This window comes from Semicossyphus pulcher, unplaced genomic scaffold, assembly GCF_022749685.1.
Source record: "Semicossyphus pulcher isolate SPU_LCO1_2020_fin unplaced genomic scaffold, fSemPul1.0.p SCAF_14, whole genome shotgun sequence".
Classification (NCBI taxonomy): Eukaryota; Metazoa; Chordata; class Actinopteri; order Labriformes; family Labridae; genus Semicossyphus; species Semicossyphus pulcher.
In genome coordinates this window covers 21,045,937-21,063,482 of record NW_027211648.1, presented here as the reverse complement: position 1 = coordinate 21,063,482, position 17,546 = coordinate 21,045,937, and the positions used below count along the sequence as shown (strand labels likewise).

Genomic DNA, 17,546 nt, shown 5'->3' with positions numbered 1-17,546 from the left:
CTTGAAAACACAAGCCACACCAAACTAACAAACAGGGACATGTAGTTTACAGTAAGTCCAGGGATTTTTCAGTTGCTATATACTGTATTAAGCGAATTACAACAGAGTTGTCATCTGGTGACAACAACGCTTTAGTCCTCTATCTTTGTGTGTGTGTGTAGACTGTTTATTTTAAAGTCACATTGCACTAACTGTAATATTATGGAACATTATATTACAGTAAATTGTTAACTTATCAGTATCAGCAGGGACCAGGAGGCTGAGTACAGGAGTGTGGTGGACAGTTTAGTGAAGTGGTGTGGACAAAACCACCTACAACTAAAATATCACAAAGACACAGGAGTTGGTGGTGGACTTTAGGGGAGGAAGGACCACTTAAATCCAGTCACCATCAACGGAGTAGAGGTGAACATTGTGGATGAATACAAGTAACTGGGTGTCCACATAGACAATAAACTGGACTGGAGTAAAAACACAGATGCAGTTTACAAGAAAGGTCAGAGCCGCCTGTATTTCCTCAGGAGACTAATCTTTCAATGTCTGCAGAACCGTGCTGCAGATGTTCTATCACTCGGTGGTGGCCGGCGTCATCTTCTACACTGTAGTGTGCTGGGGCAGCAGGCTTAAGACACAGGACTCTAACAGACCCAGTAAGCGCATCAGGAAGGCTGGCTCTGTCCTGGGAGTGGAACTAGAGTCTCTGGTGCAAGTGTCTGAGAGGAGGATGCTGAGGAAACTCCTCATTGTTATGGACAACAACGCTTACCTCCTTTATGCCACACTGGAGTCCTACGAAAGCACCTTCAGCGGTAGACAGAGACCATCGAGGAGCACCACAGGAAGTCTTTTCTACCTGTGGCCATCAGACTGTGGCCCAATCCCAAATCAGCCCCTATCACCTCGCCCTATCCACTGCCCCTCCGTTTGCGCGTTCTCATGGAGGTTTCCCATATTAAGGGCTGTCCCAACACACTCAGCGCGGAGTCAATTACTTATTACTTGGTCAAATATTTTATATACTTTGTTTTCCTCAAGCTGACTTTACATAATCAGAGAATGTGTGGTGTCAGAAAGATAAAAATATAAAAGATAAACCAAAAAAGAGGAGAGTATAATCCTGTCTCTAAGGTTGCTTGATTTGACCCACAAATGCCTGTATGCATGCATAGCCTACACAGAAACAAACTAAAATAGATCAAATTTACCAAATATCTCATTCTCATGGTTTTATATGTTATGTGTTTACAGGGACAGCTATCTTCACCTCTTGCAAACGGAACAGCACAACAGCCGTGCAAACAGGGCTGCTTCCTTTTTCCGGGAGGGTGGGGAGTGCGTCCCATAATCAGGCTACCCATTTATACCCTCCACTTTCATTTGAAGTGCCCTCCACAGCTGTGATTGTAACTGGATTTGGAGTGACACTTGGTGAAGTGGTAGTGAGTAGGGGCTGATTTGGGATTGGACCTGTATAACTCCTCCCTGTTCAGCAGGAGGATTAATGGAGCATGATGGGACTTTTTTTTTACTACCATGCTACCATGTGCAACTTCTGATATAATGTGCAATAACACTTTCAATATCAGTTTACATGTTGTTTACTATGTGCCATGATACTTTTCTATATATGGCTATATTATGTTTATTACCATGTGCAATATTATTGTTCTTTATCTGTCTATATTATGTTCACTATGTGCAATACTATTTTTCTGGCCATATTTATATTTGTATTCATGTAAATATTTCTAGAATGCATAATGATGTGCAATACTTCCAATTATTTATTAGTACCATGTGCAGTATCAGGAGCAATATAATATTTTCTTCACTCTTGTGCAATAGAAGTTTCTACTACATAATAACTGGCAATACTACTGTCAATTTAACTGCCACCATTACTTCCTGCCTACTTTTATAGATGACTATTGTAATCTTTTTTTTTTCCCTTTTTCTTTTAGGCACCGCTTTTTTTTGCATTAACTCATACACTTTATAATTTATATTCTAAATTATATTTTCACTTATATTTGAGTTGTTTGTTTTTATATATTCTTTTATATTTTGGGAGCTATCTGGCACTGTAATTTCCTTCAGGATTAATAACGTTTTATCTTATCTTAACTTGACTAACATTTGTATTGTATTTGTCTGACATTCTGTACTGTATGATTCTATCTTGGTTATGTTCTCCAAATGTATTCATCCTTGTTAACTTTTAAAAAATGTTTAAACTGTGTGCAAATGACTTCATTATTTTTCAGTCTGGCAGTTAAGTGACTGTTTGACTTCTGACAAGTGACTAGAACTTAATGTTGCCACAATTCATCTTCCACCCAGTTAATTTGGTACTGGGATTGAGAATTGATTCTCATTTCCACGACATTCTTCCCAAATGGTCATTTGTTCAAGGTTATTTTATGTTCTTCTGTGGTCTTAGGTCAGTCAATACAACCAATCAACTTTGAATCATCAATCTAATCCACACAATGCTGCCAGTCTACCAGGATGGCCACATTAGTACAGCATTACCACAGCCAGAGGCGCACACTGTAACACAGAGCTGACTGAGGTCAGGTCAAGCTCTGCATCATGTTGGGCAGCTGCCATGTTATAGCTACAGTCCTACATGCAGTCTAATTACTGTGACCTGGAACTGCTGTACACACAGCCTGACGCTTTATGTAGCTTAATTTACAAACACAAATAACAATTTTACATGTAACTTGGTTTAAACAGATATAATGGTCCTTATTTTCAAAAGGGATGTCCTTGTTTTTAACCTTCTGCAACAAGCAACAGTTACATTACTTAATACTTTAATTGTCTAAGAAGAAAATTGATTTGTTCAATCAGACAAACATTTTACAGAAAACAGTGAAATTATTAAATAAATAACAAGTTCATATAGATTAAAGATACAGGGAATGAGAATAAAACCTTCAACAAAAAAAACACAACAACAACACAAAAGACCACCAGCAGCTTACAAACACAGCAGCTGAACAGACAGCTAGAGTAACTACAGAGCCAGAGAAGGTCAAGCTATATGGCCACTAGGGTTTCAGTGGCAACCATGTTGGCTCCACAGAAATTTTGAGGAGATTGTCCCAGAAGACAATCTAGCAATGTTCAACGATGAATATCAGGGCACTATACTTATCTACATGTCTGTATTAGAAATAGCTTATTTACCTTTCTTTGTTAAATTTAACTTATTTCTTTACCATCTTAAATGCAGCTGACTATGCCCAGTTGTTACTGCGAAGACTAGTGTTGGGACAGCAATGTGTATGCTGAAGTGTAGATATATAGCATGAATTACCAAATGATGATATTTGACAGCTTACAGGAGAATCTACCAATACTTTTCAGTTTTTAATAATTTTAGTAATTTTATTCAATAATGTACATTTTATAAGTTTATGTATCTATCAGTGAGTGAATTACCAGAATAAACACATTAGTCTAAACCACAGACTGTATAAAAGATAGACGACACGACAACTCCCTAAAAGTGAAGGTAAAACATTTCAAGCGCCCCTTGCTGACTGTAATCAGATGGGACATGAGTCAAACTATATTATAAAATTACACAACAAATATTTTTTTCTCAAAACATGGTTTCTGTCATTATAGCTAGTTATTATCATGCTCATTTACATCTCGGTGTTAATTTTTCTGAATTTCTGAGTAAGTTTATTTTTAATTACCCTAGTTATTTGATGCTGTAAAAAGGATGATTGACAGCTCTGTTGACTAATAAGTCTCCTGCAGCCCATCTGTCCGGGATTCGCCGACAATAACAACAGTCATTGAAGTTGCCTATAAATAACTCGCAGCTTAAGCGACTGCTGGAGATTGCAGCATTGATTACATTGGAGCAGCTCTGTCCCAGCGCACACGTGTCAAAAATAGGCCTGTGTAAGAATCTATCAAATGTCTACCATTACTTGCCAACTGAAAAAATACAGAATTTTCTGTGATCCCAATGTCATAGCTTTAACTCAAGTATGTTAACATGAACAGTATTAATTCAAGCTGCACCTGTGACAGTGGATTGAGAGAATTACCTTTAGAGTAATTGTTTTGAACATTTACAGCCAAACAAGCTTGATTTCACAGTGACACTGATGATTAAATTGAATTCTGTTTAAATTTGGGCTTTTCCTTTAAACGATATTTAATAAAACGTGTATTTTTCCTTCAAAGTAAGGAGGATCGATGAGAAAGTACTTTAAATACCTCCACTTTTTAAGGTTCATTTTGATGTCAATATTGCAGCGCGGAAAGAATAGACAGAAGGAGCAGCAGAAAATTACTTGCGTATTACGCCCGCCTCCCGCACAGCATACGCGACTGCTGGAGATTGCAGCATTGAATAACATTGGAGCAGCTCTGTCCCGGCACACACGTGACAAAAATACACACGTGACAAAAATACACCCGTGTAGATTCCCCGTCAGTCTCCACAGACGTCATGGTGTCAGTATGATGCCGGAGTTAACATGGTCCCATATTGTCATTCTTCTTTTCTCTCTCTGTCTCCCTCTCCGTCTCTCTCTCTCAAAAAACGATCTACTTTGCCCCACAAATCGCAGAAGTTTGCTAACCAGATGTTTAAAGTTATTTTTTCTAGTTTATTTTTTCTCATGCTGCCAGGGGAGGAGCGCCTCACACTTTGAAAACCGCTGGTCTAAACCACTGTGTGGATTTATGTGCAATAAGCCAAACTTTCAGCTCTTTATTTCATTTTTAGTCTTATGGCTACAAACAAATATCAAGCTACAGGCCAGTTTTACATCATAACAATCTATCAAATGTCTACCATTACTTGCCAACTGAAAAAATACAGAATTTTCTGTGATCCCAATGTCATAGCTTTAACTCAAGTATGTTAACATGAACAGTATTAATTCAAGCTGCACCTGTGACAGTGGATTGAGAGAGTTACCTTTAGAGTTATTGTTTTGAACATTTACAGCCAAACTAGCTTGATTTCACAGTGACACTGATGATTAAATTGAATTCTGTTTAAATTTGGGCTTTTCCTTTAAATTATGTTAATAAAATGTGTATTTTTCCTAAGGAGGATCGAAAGACCCATGAGAAAGTACTTTAAATATCTCCACTTTTTAAGGTTCATTTTTATGTAAAATCAGAAGTTGTGTTTTTGAGGCTTTGAGAAAATGTTTAAAGGCTTAAATGTTACCAAAAAACAAACATATCTATCCATTGAACATCAAAGATAAACATCTTCAATGATGGTGCAGTAAAGATGCTTAGGGTTGGAGATTCCTACTGAATAGAACAGCTCTGTCCGTTGGCATCTTTGGAGCGCAGACACAGTTTAGGTTTGTAGTTTTCCAAGTAAAGCAGCTGCTTAGAGTTGAATGCTCCACGACGCTTCCTGATAACAAAAAAGCAACATTCTTCTCAAAATAAGCCACAATATTTATTAAAAAAATTATGACAGATGTGTGAGCAATTATGTGTACTGAGCTAAATATATGGCACATTAAAAAATCAGAGAAGTTGTTATTATAGTCAAGGCAAATGAAGAACATTGAAATTAGTGTTTGTACCTACAGTCTTATAAAGTGCACAGCATCTTCATATTCCATCCCACACTCTATTAGAGCCAGGGCCACCAACACAGGAGCTCTGAGAAAAAACAACATATAGATGAAAATGCACAACCATCTGTTTGGGCAACAGTCATTTGGCTATGTTGCCCTTTATGAAGCACATACATAAAAAATGTTCAACTCAGTTTGTGCTTCTAGCATTCCTCCTCATCAAGTCCCCCACATTAGGTCCATGAAGCTACAGATCAAAGTAGCCCAACTGTGGCTGGTATTCCACCAATTTAAAAATCCAGTACCATACAAAACCAGGGGTGTGTCTTTTCCCACTAGCTGGGGCAGGCTCTGCAGAGACTCATAACATCCCATTCATTATAATCAGGTCTGTTGGAGCAGAGATAAACATGCAGGGAAATGGGTCCTTCGGACCAGGGTTGAGACACACTGGTTTAGGATATAATGCAACAATTCAATATTTGAACATTTTACAGTGCAATGTTCAACCATGGTCCAAGATTTACAACTGTGAATCACCAACTAAGAGTTGATTTTAACGGGCTCCCTAGTCCTATTTATAAATCATACAACACTGCAGACAACAATACAACAACTAACAATAAAAGTTTACATAAAAGCATCTCGAAGTCAAAAAAATATCAAACAAAACTGAGTTTTTACAACATTTCATTTATCTTAGTTAATGGTTAATTTGAATTATAACCAATATTGTGTCTACTGTGCATACACACCGTCCTAGTCCAGCTACACAGTGAACAGCCACGCAGCTGCCAGGCTCATCTCTAAACTTTGTTTGCAGCAGGTTCAGCCAATCATCAACCACTTGGTCTGGGGGGGCAGAACCATCGTCGAATGGCCAATCCTAGAAGGGAGATTTAGTTGTATTTGATCTTATTATTTTGTTGTAACCTGCTATGCAAGAACAAGCCATCCTATGCACAATCCCCTATTTGGAAACTGAAAATATGCTAGTAAAACTCTGTTATTTCACCTCAGCAGACCACCAAATATAGTTCCAAATGTAGGGCAAGAGAAGGGCAATTCAATTGCTGAATCTTCACCTATTGATATGCAATGTATTGCAAGTTAATGCTAGTAAAAATCATAAAACTTGTTAAAGCCATTACTTTTTGGTATTGTTTGTGTCAAACCATTAGGTTGTCACATGGCCTTATGCAGATTTGACATAATTTGATTTAAAATCGTTTTTTTTTCTATTTACCTAGCCATTAAAGATCGATTTTTGGCTTAAAATGGGATATTAGACTATAAAAAATAAAGTACAGAAACCGATTTTTATTGTTATCATGAGAAATATGACCGTACTAAATGCTGCTTTTATTTAGATGATATTTACTAATGGTATATCTTTTCTCTGGTTTTATTTACCTTGATTTAGTGATTTATTTTTGTCTTGTTTTTACCAAGGGTTACCCTTTTAGTCTTGAGCACTGTCGTCACTTTATGCATCATGTTTTACAAGTCTGTTTTGTGCTGTCTATTGTGTCTGTATTTAAAGGAGGCGGACTCACTCACTGTAAACCAAATCTACCTACGGCGACAAATTAAGAAACCTAACCTAACTTAACATAACCTAGAAAGTAGTATTTAATATTGCATATATCATAAAACTGTTTATATGACAAAGACTTACTGTACAATTTCTACAGTTCTTTTTCATCACCTAGCAATCCATGAATTAAATGCTTTAAAAGAGAGAAAAAAAAAAGTCCAGTATCTGTGGCTTTCACAGGCCTATAACCCCTTGATCCCACAGGATCTGTCTCCGGCATGTTCCGTCTGCGCAGCGTTTCTGGTCCGTCAGCAGCGCAGGCCCTTGCCCACAGGAAGCGTGTCTGGTCGGCAGCGTAGCGGAGCGCTGGCCCAAGCAGCTGGATTCGCAAGATCGCGGGAGAACTACAATATCGCGCGAGAATTGAGAAATCAGGCAATAACATCAATGTTAGCAGAGCAACACACAAACTACAGTTCAGTTAGCACATCCGAGGTTGATTATCTGCTCATTTGGAAATCATTCCGTTATTTTTGTACTTCAACCATGGAGGAGTACACTACTTAATTAAAAGTGTTATTTTTTCGAGATTTCAGTGTGTTGATCTTAAAATAAACGGAAAAAAACGGGAGTCTGTACCGGTCTGAAGATGGTGTTTTATTTTGAAATGACCGGATGCTGTATGCTGCTTTTGTGTGTGACTTCCTGTTTGGCACGATCTGCTCTGTTGAGCTTGACACGTGTTTGAAGTGGCATCCGTCAAAAATAGACCCGGCGCGTATCTTTAGCGGAGCAGAGCAGAGACACGCTTCTGGGACGCGCCAGGAAATCACTATCGTTGACTTGAATGGGCGCGATCGACTCTGTAGGTTGCGGCGCACACGGAACGCGCCGGAGGCGGATCCTGTGGAATCGAAGGGTAAAGCAGACAGCTCCTCTTCACAATCAGCCACAAAACAAGAGCAAACTGCACCCATCTGCGAAATTTCAGGGATGTGTTTGCAATTTGCTTAATGAATTGGACCTTGTGACGAGGAAGATAGCGGGGCAAATGATGCACAATTTATGGTGCTATCAGCGCCCGAAATTCATTTCTATGCTATGTTCTAAATGCCATACTATATACTATATACTGTATACTATATACTATTTATAGAGCGCTTTTCAGGACTCAAAGACGCTGTACAATATTTAAAATCAATACTAAAAAAAGACAAATGTACATAGTTCACACAAGTCAAAACAAAGCAACAGTACAATCACAGATTAAAAGCTAACTTAAAAAGGTGAGTTTTCAACAGAGTTTGAAATGTGATGGGTCTGTGCAGGTTTGAATGTGACTGGGGAGTGAGTTCCAGAGGGTGGGGGCGGCTATGGAGAAGGGTCTGTCCCCCCAGGTTCGGTGCTTGGTTCTGTGAGGTGGGGACAGAAGGTTGGCATGCAAGGAACGTAGGTTATGGGAAGGAGTGTGATGGTGGAGGAGGTCAGTGAGGTAGGAAGGGGCCTGGTGGTGGAGGGCTTTGTGGGTGAGGAGGAGAATTTTGAACTGTATGCGGTAGGGGACGGGGAGCCAATGAAGATGTTGTCGGGAGCGAGTGCAGGTGAGGAGGCGTGCAGCAGAGTTCTGAATATATTGTAGTTTATGGAGGACTTCGAATGATGTGCCGTAAAGGATGCTGTTACAATAATCTAAACGGGAAGTGATGGATGCATGGATGAGTGTTTCTGAGGTGGAAGAAGGCCGTTTTAGAGAGCTGGTTGACATGGTGTTGAAAAGAAAGGTTGCTGTTAAAAATGATACCAAGGTTACAGATGTGAGGTGCAGGGGATAGGGTTGTGTTATTGAAAGTGAGGCTGAAATTCGGGATGGGATTTGTGAGGGACTTGGGGCCGATGATTATGAGGTCGGATTTGTTTTAGTTTAATGATAAGAAATTGTTGTGCATCCATGTTTTTATTTCAGAGAGGCAGTTAATGATAGTGGAGTGTGTTTCTGTGGTTATGGATTTGGTTGAAATGTATAGCTGGATGTCATCAGCGTAACAGTGAAAGTGAAGGCCATGTTGACGGATGATGTTACCAAGGGGGAGTAAGTAGATGATGAACAGGAGGGGACCAAGCACCGAGCCCTGGGGGACGCCTTGGGCAAGAGGAGCGATGTTAGAGCTGCAGTTGTTGATATGAATGAATTGTTGACGGTCAGTGAGGTATGATCTTAGCCAGGAGAATGCAGTTCCAGTGATTTGGACAGTATGTTCTAGGCGGGAGAGAAGAGTAGTGTGGTTTATTGAGTCAAATGCAGCGGTGAGATCAAGGAGGATGAGAATGTTGAGGTGGCCGGAATCGGAGGACAGAAAAAGATCATTTGTGATTTTGAGGAGTGCTGTTTCTGTGATGTGCTGGGGACGGAAGCCGGATTGAAATGGTTCAAAATAAATGTTATTGGTGAGGTGGGTCTTGAGTTGAAGAGCGACAGCACGTTCCAGGATTTTTGACGGAAAGGGGAGGTTGGAGATGGGCCGGAAATTACACATCATCATGTCAGGATTGAGTCCAGGTTTCTTCAGGATGGGGCTAACGGCTGCAAGTTTAAGTTTTGTGGGGACTGAACCAGACGTGAGAGAGGAATTAATGATTTTTGTTATGAGTGGGGAAATGGCTGGGAGACAGTTTTTAACCAGGTTGGATGGGATGGGGTCGAGAATACATGTTGAACTTTTCATGCCTGCAGTGATGGAAGAAAGTTCAGCTGGAGTTATGGGGGTGAAGTGAGACAGAGGCTGGGTATTAAGAGAAGGAGAGGCAGGGATGGTGATGTGGATGACGGGGAGAGTGGTGAAACTGTTATAGATAGTGTCAATTTTTTGTCTGGAAGAACGAGAGAAATTCATTGCATTTATCAACTGTGAAGGATGAAGAGGTGTTGTCACTGGGTTGAAGGAGTTTGTTTATTGTAGAGAAGAGAGTCTTGAGATTTGAGAAGAGTTCTGAGGGGCTATCAGACAGGAACAATGGGGAGGCAGTGGTGAGACTGTTGATTGAGGCAGAAAGAGCTGGGGGGGAGATTGATTTTATATTTCTGAAGGAGATATTGCGTTTTTGTTTAAGGGCAGGAGGAGGGATATCAATGTCCATGGTCACAGCCAGATGATCTGAGATGTTGAGGTTGTGACTTTCCAGGTGATGAATTTGAAGACCGGTAGAGCAGACTAAGTCCAGGGTGTGTCAATGGCTGTGGGTGGGAAAGTTTACGTGCTGGGTAAAATTGAAGCAGTGAAGCAGGTCCATGAATTCATTGGCAGATTTGCAGTTGGTGTCATCGATATGCAAGTTAAAATCACAGAGGAGAAGATTGGAAGATGAGATTGTAAATAGATGTGTTAGGAAATCTGAGAAGTCCGTAAAAAATTAGGTATTCAGCTTGGGGGGTGGTAGATCAGAGCATTGATTGGGGAAGTGAAGCCGGAGAGTTTAAAAGCAATGTGTTCAAATGAGGGGGCTGGAGGGAAGGAGATGGTGTTGTGGTTGTGCTGATGTCCATCCTGTGAACAGCAGCAACACCACCTCCCCGCCCATCCGAATGGGGTTTGTCAATGTACGTGAATCCCGGGGGGGGGGCAGTTTGATTCAGTAAGAGGTAGTCCAGGGGTTTGTGCCAGGTTTCGGTGATGCAGAGGAGATCCAGGTTGGTATCAGTTATGAAGTCATGAAGGATCAGGCTTTTTTTGTTAAGAGACCGGGTATTGAACAATGCCAGTTTCAGGTGATGAGGAGATCTAGGTAAGTGAGGAGGAGGAGGGAAAACTAGACATGGAATATTTATCAGGTTTGATAAATTAGCAGATGTTTTTGTGATTTTATTGTTTTTCCTATAACTGTCAGTAATAATTGGTTCTATTGAAAAAGTGGACACAGAAAGTGGTAGTAACAGATAAGGCCAGCAGGGGGAGCAAGAAGAGTGCGTGAGATCTGAGTTAGTGGAGGGACTGACAGTTGGACGGTAGGGGGGGCAGGTGAGCGAAACAGTTGATTCTGCTTTAACAGCAGAGGGGGAGGTGCAATCAGCAGTGAGGATAGTGGCAGGTGTAAACAATCAGTCATGTGAGGTTAACTGTACAATGTGCTGAATGTTTAGGGTTAGTAACTGGGAACCGGCTTTGTTCGGGTGAAGCCCGTCCATTCTAAAAAGGGAGCTGCGGTTCCAGAAAACATTAAAATTATTGATAAAAGTCAAGCCATGAGCCCTACAGGCAGACTGCAGCCAGTAATGCAGGTAGAGGGCTCTGCTGAAACGAGCAGCGTTGAGCAGCGGGGCAGTCGGTCCGGAGACGAAGATGGATTTGCCGGTTTGTTTTAGAAACTTGAACAGCTGGGTAAAGTGGTCCTTGGTGAGTTCTGAATGTGGACAGGAAGTGTCATTAATGCCCACATGTACAATGGGACGAGTAACGGAGGTGGGGAGAGAAGGCACAATTTCCTGTAGTTTATCAGTGATGACCGGGACAGTAGCACCAGGAAGGCAGAGCGTAGTGGCGTTAAAGAAACGAACATTTCTTATGATGGAGTCACCGATTATCAGAGTGGTGGGAGAAAAGAGTGGACTTAAAACATCAGCCAATGGCCTGCTGTGCCTTCTGCTCCTAGTTTTCTGCTTATTTTTGTTGCTTTGTCATAACATTCTTTAGATGCCTATGTGCTTGACTGACTAGTAGATGAGGTTTATGTTTCTTACTTGGATGATTAAGATATTTCATAGAACGTTATTTAATTGCAGGGGTATTCAAGTAAAATTGTAAGAGGTAAAGTTAGAGAAATGTCTCTCAAGCAAAGGTCCAGAAAATCATAATGTCTAATCATGTCTTCAATGTCTAATCAATCAGTGTCTTATCATTCAGTGACATACATTGTAAAATAGCCTTAATAAAGCAAATTAGATGTCGACGGATTGATCGTTTTGGCCTATTAATCGGCCCCGATAGGACTTATTAAAAACTATAATCATCGGCGGATCTGGGCTCCGATAGTGGCCGATGGCTGTGCAGCCTCAGGCCGGCACGTACATCGCGTCCATTCGCCTTTTTAATGGAGTCTCCATACGTGACACACAGGTAATGCAGGTACCTGGGATAATGAATTAAAGTTAACTTCATAACATTGTTTATAGTATTGCATTATTAATGAATTAGACTATCGATAACTTTCACTGCTTTTCTGCCGAACTCATGCTGCTGCCGTCTCTGTTTAGTTAGCAAGCTCGCTACAATTTGGCTAGCAGTGAGTGCAAGCCTTGCACAACTAATGGGATCATATCTGATCATTTGAGGGGCACTTTTGCTGAAATTTAAGTTTGCGTGTGCAACTCCCGAGGATACTCTTACAACTGTTAGAAAACCATGAAATGAGACCGGGTGGGTGGAGGCTAAACCTTTGCTGCACCGGGGAACAGTTGACAAGTTGTACGTGATTCATATTATATATCGGACTCGTTTCAGTTTATTTCTCCCCTCAAAAGTTATCTCTGGAATATAACGTAACAATATCAGCTCTCCATGATACAAGACGGGCAGGCAGGGAGGAAAATAAATCATTTAACTGTTACTTAAATTACTTACCAATTTGGCGTTCTCTCTTCTAAATAATCCGACCACATAACGTCAACTGTCCATTCATGATATGAATTCACACTTTTTATGATCCTCCTCACTCCAGTAATGTGCACAAACACTAATAGTTTGTAAGAGTGGTATTTAAAAATGTAACGGGACGCGCAGCATCTGGCCTGATATACGCCACAGAGCGCATTGCCATGTAAACAAATCCAACATATTTCCAACGATGTAATCCAACAGATCACACTTCAGGATACTCTCTGTACTTATTATCAAAGTCGAAGTGGCAAAAAACGGGTTTATTAAAAACCGGCGTTTGCATAAGGCTGTTGTAGGAGTAAAGCACGCCACGACGTCAACACAAACTGTTGTGAACAATGTGTAGGTAAAGTTAAAGGAAAGGAGCGAGAGACTGACGCAGGGGCGACAAATATATGCCAGAAAGCTTCTGTGATGATAATAACAATTAATTTTAAACTTAAGTAAAACTTTACTTTATCAGAAAGGTTTTATTAAACCAGCAACTTTAAGAAAACAACTGCAGTATCATTTCAATTTAAAAATGATTAATAAAGTGCAACTTAAATCATTCATGTAGATTGAAATAAATATTAAATATATAAAAGTAAATAATTAAGTTATATATATATATATATATATACACATTATCTATTTGATAGCCTATTTAGAAAATAGCTATATTGAATTGATTTACATGTTTGTTTCTTACATTAGATGGCAGCAGGAGGGACCAGTCGTCCCTCTATGGGACTATTTAGCTGAGGAAAGGCACAATGTGGGCACAACAGTTTGAGTTAGATGTTCATTTGCAGATTATATTTTCTTTAATACTTATTTTATTTATTTAGGTATTGATTACTCTTTGAGATTCATGTTCTGTTCCAGATTTATGTTTTTATTTTGTTATTTATTTGACATAGACTTTCAGTTCAACAGTTATGTGTAAGGATATGTAATAAAGATAAAGATTGTTCATTTAAATTAGTTTCTATTTTTTTTCATGGGGTAGGGAGATATCGGCCGATTAATCGTCTATCGGCTTTTTCCTCGAACAAACTATCGTTATTATATCGGCCTTTAAAAATCCACTATCGGTCGACCTCTAAAGCAAATACAATTAAATGATTTTACAACAATGCTTATTATTAATTTTATATTTATATATTTCATATAAAACTAGAGGGAACTCACATAATATAACAATAATGCTGAAAAAAGTTTCAACATTGGTAGGGAAACATAGCGCGTTTGTAAGTTGGAGGGTCTGAGGGTTCTCTCCCAGGAAATTTTGAGTGTCAAAACCTCTATTTCCTGTATTCTGGTTTATTTTTATGCTCCAAATTGTAATGGAAGTGTTTTTGTTTTTGTAAATGAAAACCAATTCCTTCATATAACAAATGACACATCAATCATCATCAAACATCAATTTCATAATTAAGCAAGATTTGAAGTGCCATAATTCAAATGGTAGTCTAACGTTGCCCATGCAAAAAATAAATAAAAGAGAGAGAGGTTTACTTATTTACTTAAGCTGCTCTGTCTGCTTCCTGCAAAATTATGAACTATCAAGATTTTACCATAATTGGAGATTTCCTTTCATATTTCATTTTATGTTTACCAAATTTTATTTTATGTTTTGCCGAAAAGCTAAATTATTGTGAGTTTGTCCACACTAGGGCTGTTCCCAAGGTCTATAAAAAATGCTTAAAATGTCAAGCTGTTGACATGACCATGAGCAATGATAATTAAATGCACTCTACAGTGATTGATTGTCCTGAGAGAGAGAGAGAGAGAGAGAGAGAGAGAGAGAACACACATACATAAGAACAGAAGTGCAGCCGTAAGAGGAAAACCGGTCATTTACTGATGAAGCCTGATGTAGTTCTGTAAAACTCTGAGGTTTATCAGTGAAGTGTTTGAACTAAACTGCAGCCTGTCTCAGTTAACAGTAACAGGGAGAGTGTCTGTGTTTAATAATTGCCAAGGTCACGGAACATATACAAGTCTGTCCCTCTTAATTAAAAGCTCTGTTTTTGCTGTCTATTTCTTTCATTTCAGGGCACGTTTCGCTTTAATTTCAGTTTAATCTGTGTGACTTACCAAGACGTTTATGCCTTCTTGTTCCACTGGTGTCTTGTCATATGTAGCAGCACACACTCTCACAAGTGTGTTGACTCCATATGCCTTCAGATCCTACACATCAAAACACACTTTTTTAACACAGCATGTCACTGCTTCTTCCATTAGTAATAAAAATAATGATAAAAGATACAAAATATTAAATGCCTGTTACCTCTATAAACCTCCCCAGTTGTGCATTAGTGGGGTTGTGTGTAATGAGGAACCTCACACAGTCATAACAGATCTCCACTGGAGCTGGTCGGTTCATTTTAAGACCTACAAAGTTTTGTTAATAAAGGGATTAAAGTACTATAGAAATGTACTGTGCTTCACAGAATGAAGTCACTGACAGGGTCTTCAAAATAAACTTAGTAAAATGTGTCTTATTGTTAAAAACAAAGCAATAGTAATGTTTTAATTTAAAAAAAAAAAAAGTAAAAGTTAAGGACCAAAAATGAAACCACTCGATATAAATGTAATGTCTAATGCATCTGAATAAATTACTGGCAAAGTATGTAAACACTTCATTTAGAGACAAAAAAATATTGGGAAAGGATTTTTTTCAGGGGGGTAAATAAAACTTTTCTTGGCAATACAAAACTAAAATTAGCTTTATAAAAAAAAACCTGAATTAAAAAATGAAGATAAAAAAATAAGGAGGGGTCCTTCCTATCTGTCCCTCCTTTATCTCAAATCTGTTAGCCTACTAAGGAAAGACCTGAACGCATCAGTGTAGAAGAAGACAGAAAAAGCAGAAGAGGAGAAGAGCTTAGATGAAACTTCTGGGATTAAACCAAAGCCTTCCCTACTCCCCAGGACATGTGATAGGCTGAAGGTTGGCTTGTCTTTATATGGGTTGAACAGGATGGCAGTAAGGACCTATAATGACAAAGACAAAATCATATTTTTTTTTACACTGCTAAAGGCAGACCATACTGCCATCATGCCACACTGAACGTGTTGACTTGTAATTGTACTACTACTGGTTCAGTGTACCTATGCTGTCCAGGGACTGCAACATAATAAAAATTAAGCGATATTATTGATTATAGACACCACCAGACTCTATACCACACACCTGACTGTGTGAGTGGCAGTGTTTGCACCAGCAGGGGTCTCCTGTTCACTTGTTCACAATTAGCAGCAGGTGCTGGGCTTGGCAAAACTCCCCTCCAAGCCTCGCAAACGCCATACATGTGCAGCCTGAAAACACAAGGTAAAAAAATTGAGTGTGATGTGGAGCTTACATTTCGTTACTTATTAAGAGATGAGAGTGTGTTGCAATGAACTAAGGTAATATACTCACTGTGATGAAAACTCAGGAGACAGTTCATTGAGCGTACACAGGAAAAAGTGACGGTTCTGGGATGTAGACACACCATTGATGATGATGCTGCTGCTTTTCGGTGTCCCGGCTGACAACGGCCTGCTAGCTTGCTGCTAAGCTGCTGCTCAAAGAAAATATGTAAATATTGCTTACCAAAAGTTAGATGACGTCAGTCGCCGGACTAAAATTATACACCACCAAGTTGAATTTCGAAACAGCATAAATACAAACATACAGAGTTACTCCTGATATTGTTTCCACATAAAAATAACGGGATGTTTCAAAGCTAATGTGTTGAGCTAGCTTAACGTGTAGGAATGTGAAGAGATCAATTTTGCTCCGGGTTTGACTACAAACACTAAAGCTCAACAGTTAACGGTAACGGAATATACGCCTTAAAACGTATGAGAAGCGTTGGTTGGCACTTATTAATTTAGCTGGTTATTTACCAAACACCCCGCTTGACTGTTAGGGATAGCTTGGGCTGGCTACATGGTAACGTCAAGTTACCCAGCCAACTAGCTTAACGTTACTGATAGCGTTAGCCGTTTGTTTTTGTTACACGAAATACTGCAACATACCTAATTTATGACAAAATGGTGGTCTACGATTTCCCTTTATAAACTACCTAACAGCGAATAACGCCATCTGTCATTACAGGCTACGCTGGTAGCCAGGTCATGTTTAAACAGGCTAACCACCATGTTCCAGGAATAAAGAGCAGGCTAACACTTCCAGGCTAAAGCATTCGCCGGTTTTCAATAAAAGCAAAATCACAGCAATACAGATGCCTTGTCAACGCAGGCGACAGATGATTCATCGAACGGAAACACACGCAACTGACGTAAATAATATCAACTTACAAAAGCCAGCGTTGAACGAAAGGTCCATACGTTGCTAATGACAGGGAAGACTCCGCAAATAAGACATGTTGAACAGATATGTTGAGTTACAGTAGCCACAATAAAGTTGACGATTTCCGGCCGCAAGCTTTCAAAAAAAAAAAAAAAAAAAGCCCAATACAAGTGTGTTGACTGATTCTCTTGCCTTCCTGTATTATTCTGCCTTTCTCCTACAAGATTAATGATTTAAAAAAAACATCAACGTTGGATCAAAGTTGCCCTAACACAGAGCATACGTCACAGTTAATAGGCTTGTTCGAGATGACTGCCGGCTCGCCTCGACAACAGGCGAGAGTAGCCAATTGCAGCCGGGGGAGGAGTCATATAGTCGGACACTTCTTTGTTGACAAGTTTGCTGCTGGCCTCGTCAAGCATCTATAATACCAACACCTCGCTGTAAATTGAAGTGAATAAAGTTTTTATTTGTTGTTGTTATTATTATTATTATTA

The 17,546-nt window shown here is 39.5% G+C and overlaps 1 protein-coding gene across 1 annotated transcript; it reads right to left on the bottom strand.

Annotated features, from left to right (window-relative positions):
- Positions 1-1,924: 1,924 nt before the first annotated feature.
- LOC138590866 (protein tyrosine phosphatase type IVA 2-like) lies at positions 1,925-17,339 on the bottom strand. Its single transcript, XM_069661275.1, has 8 exons — positions 17,058-17,339; positions 16,174-16,315; positions 15,946-16,070; positions 15,040-15,746; positions 14,847-14,939; positions 6,335-6,465; positions 5,590-5,664; positions 1,925-5,410 (listed from the first exon to the last, which is right to left on the bottom strand). Exons 4-8 carry the CDS (start codon positions 15,133-15,135, stop codon positions 5,299-5,301), a joined length of 507 nt encoding a protein of 168 aa, XP_069517376.1. The 5' UTR covers positions 15,136-15,746; positions 15,946-16,070; positions 16,174-16,315; positions 17,058-17,339; the 3' UTR covers positions 1,925-5,298.
- Between the last annotated feature and the right edge of the window lie 207 nt (positions 17,340-17,546).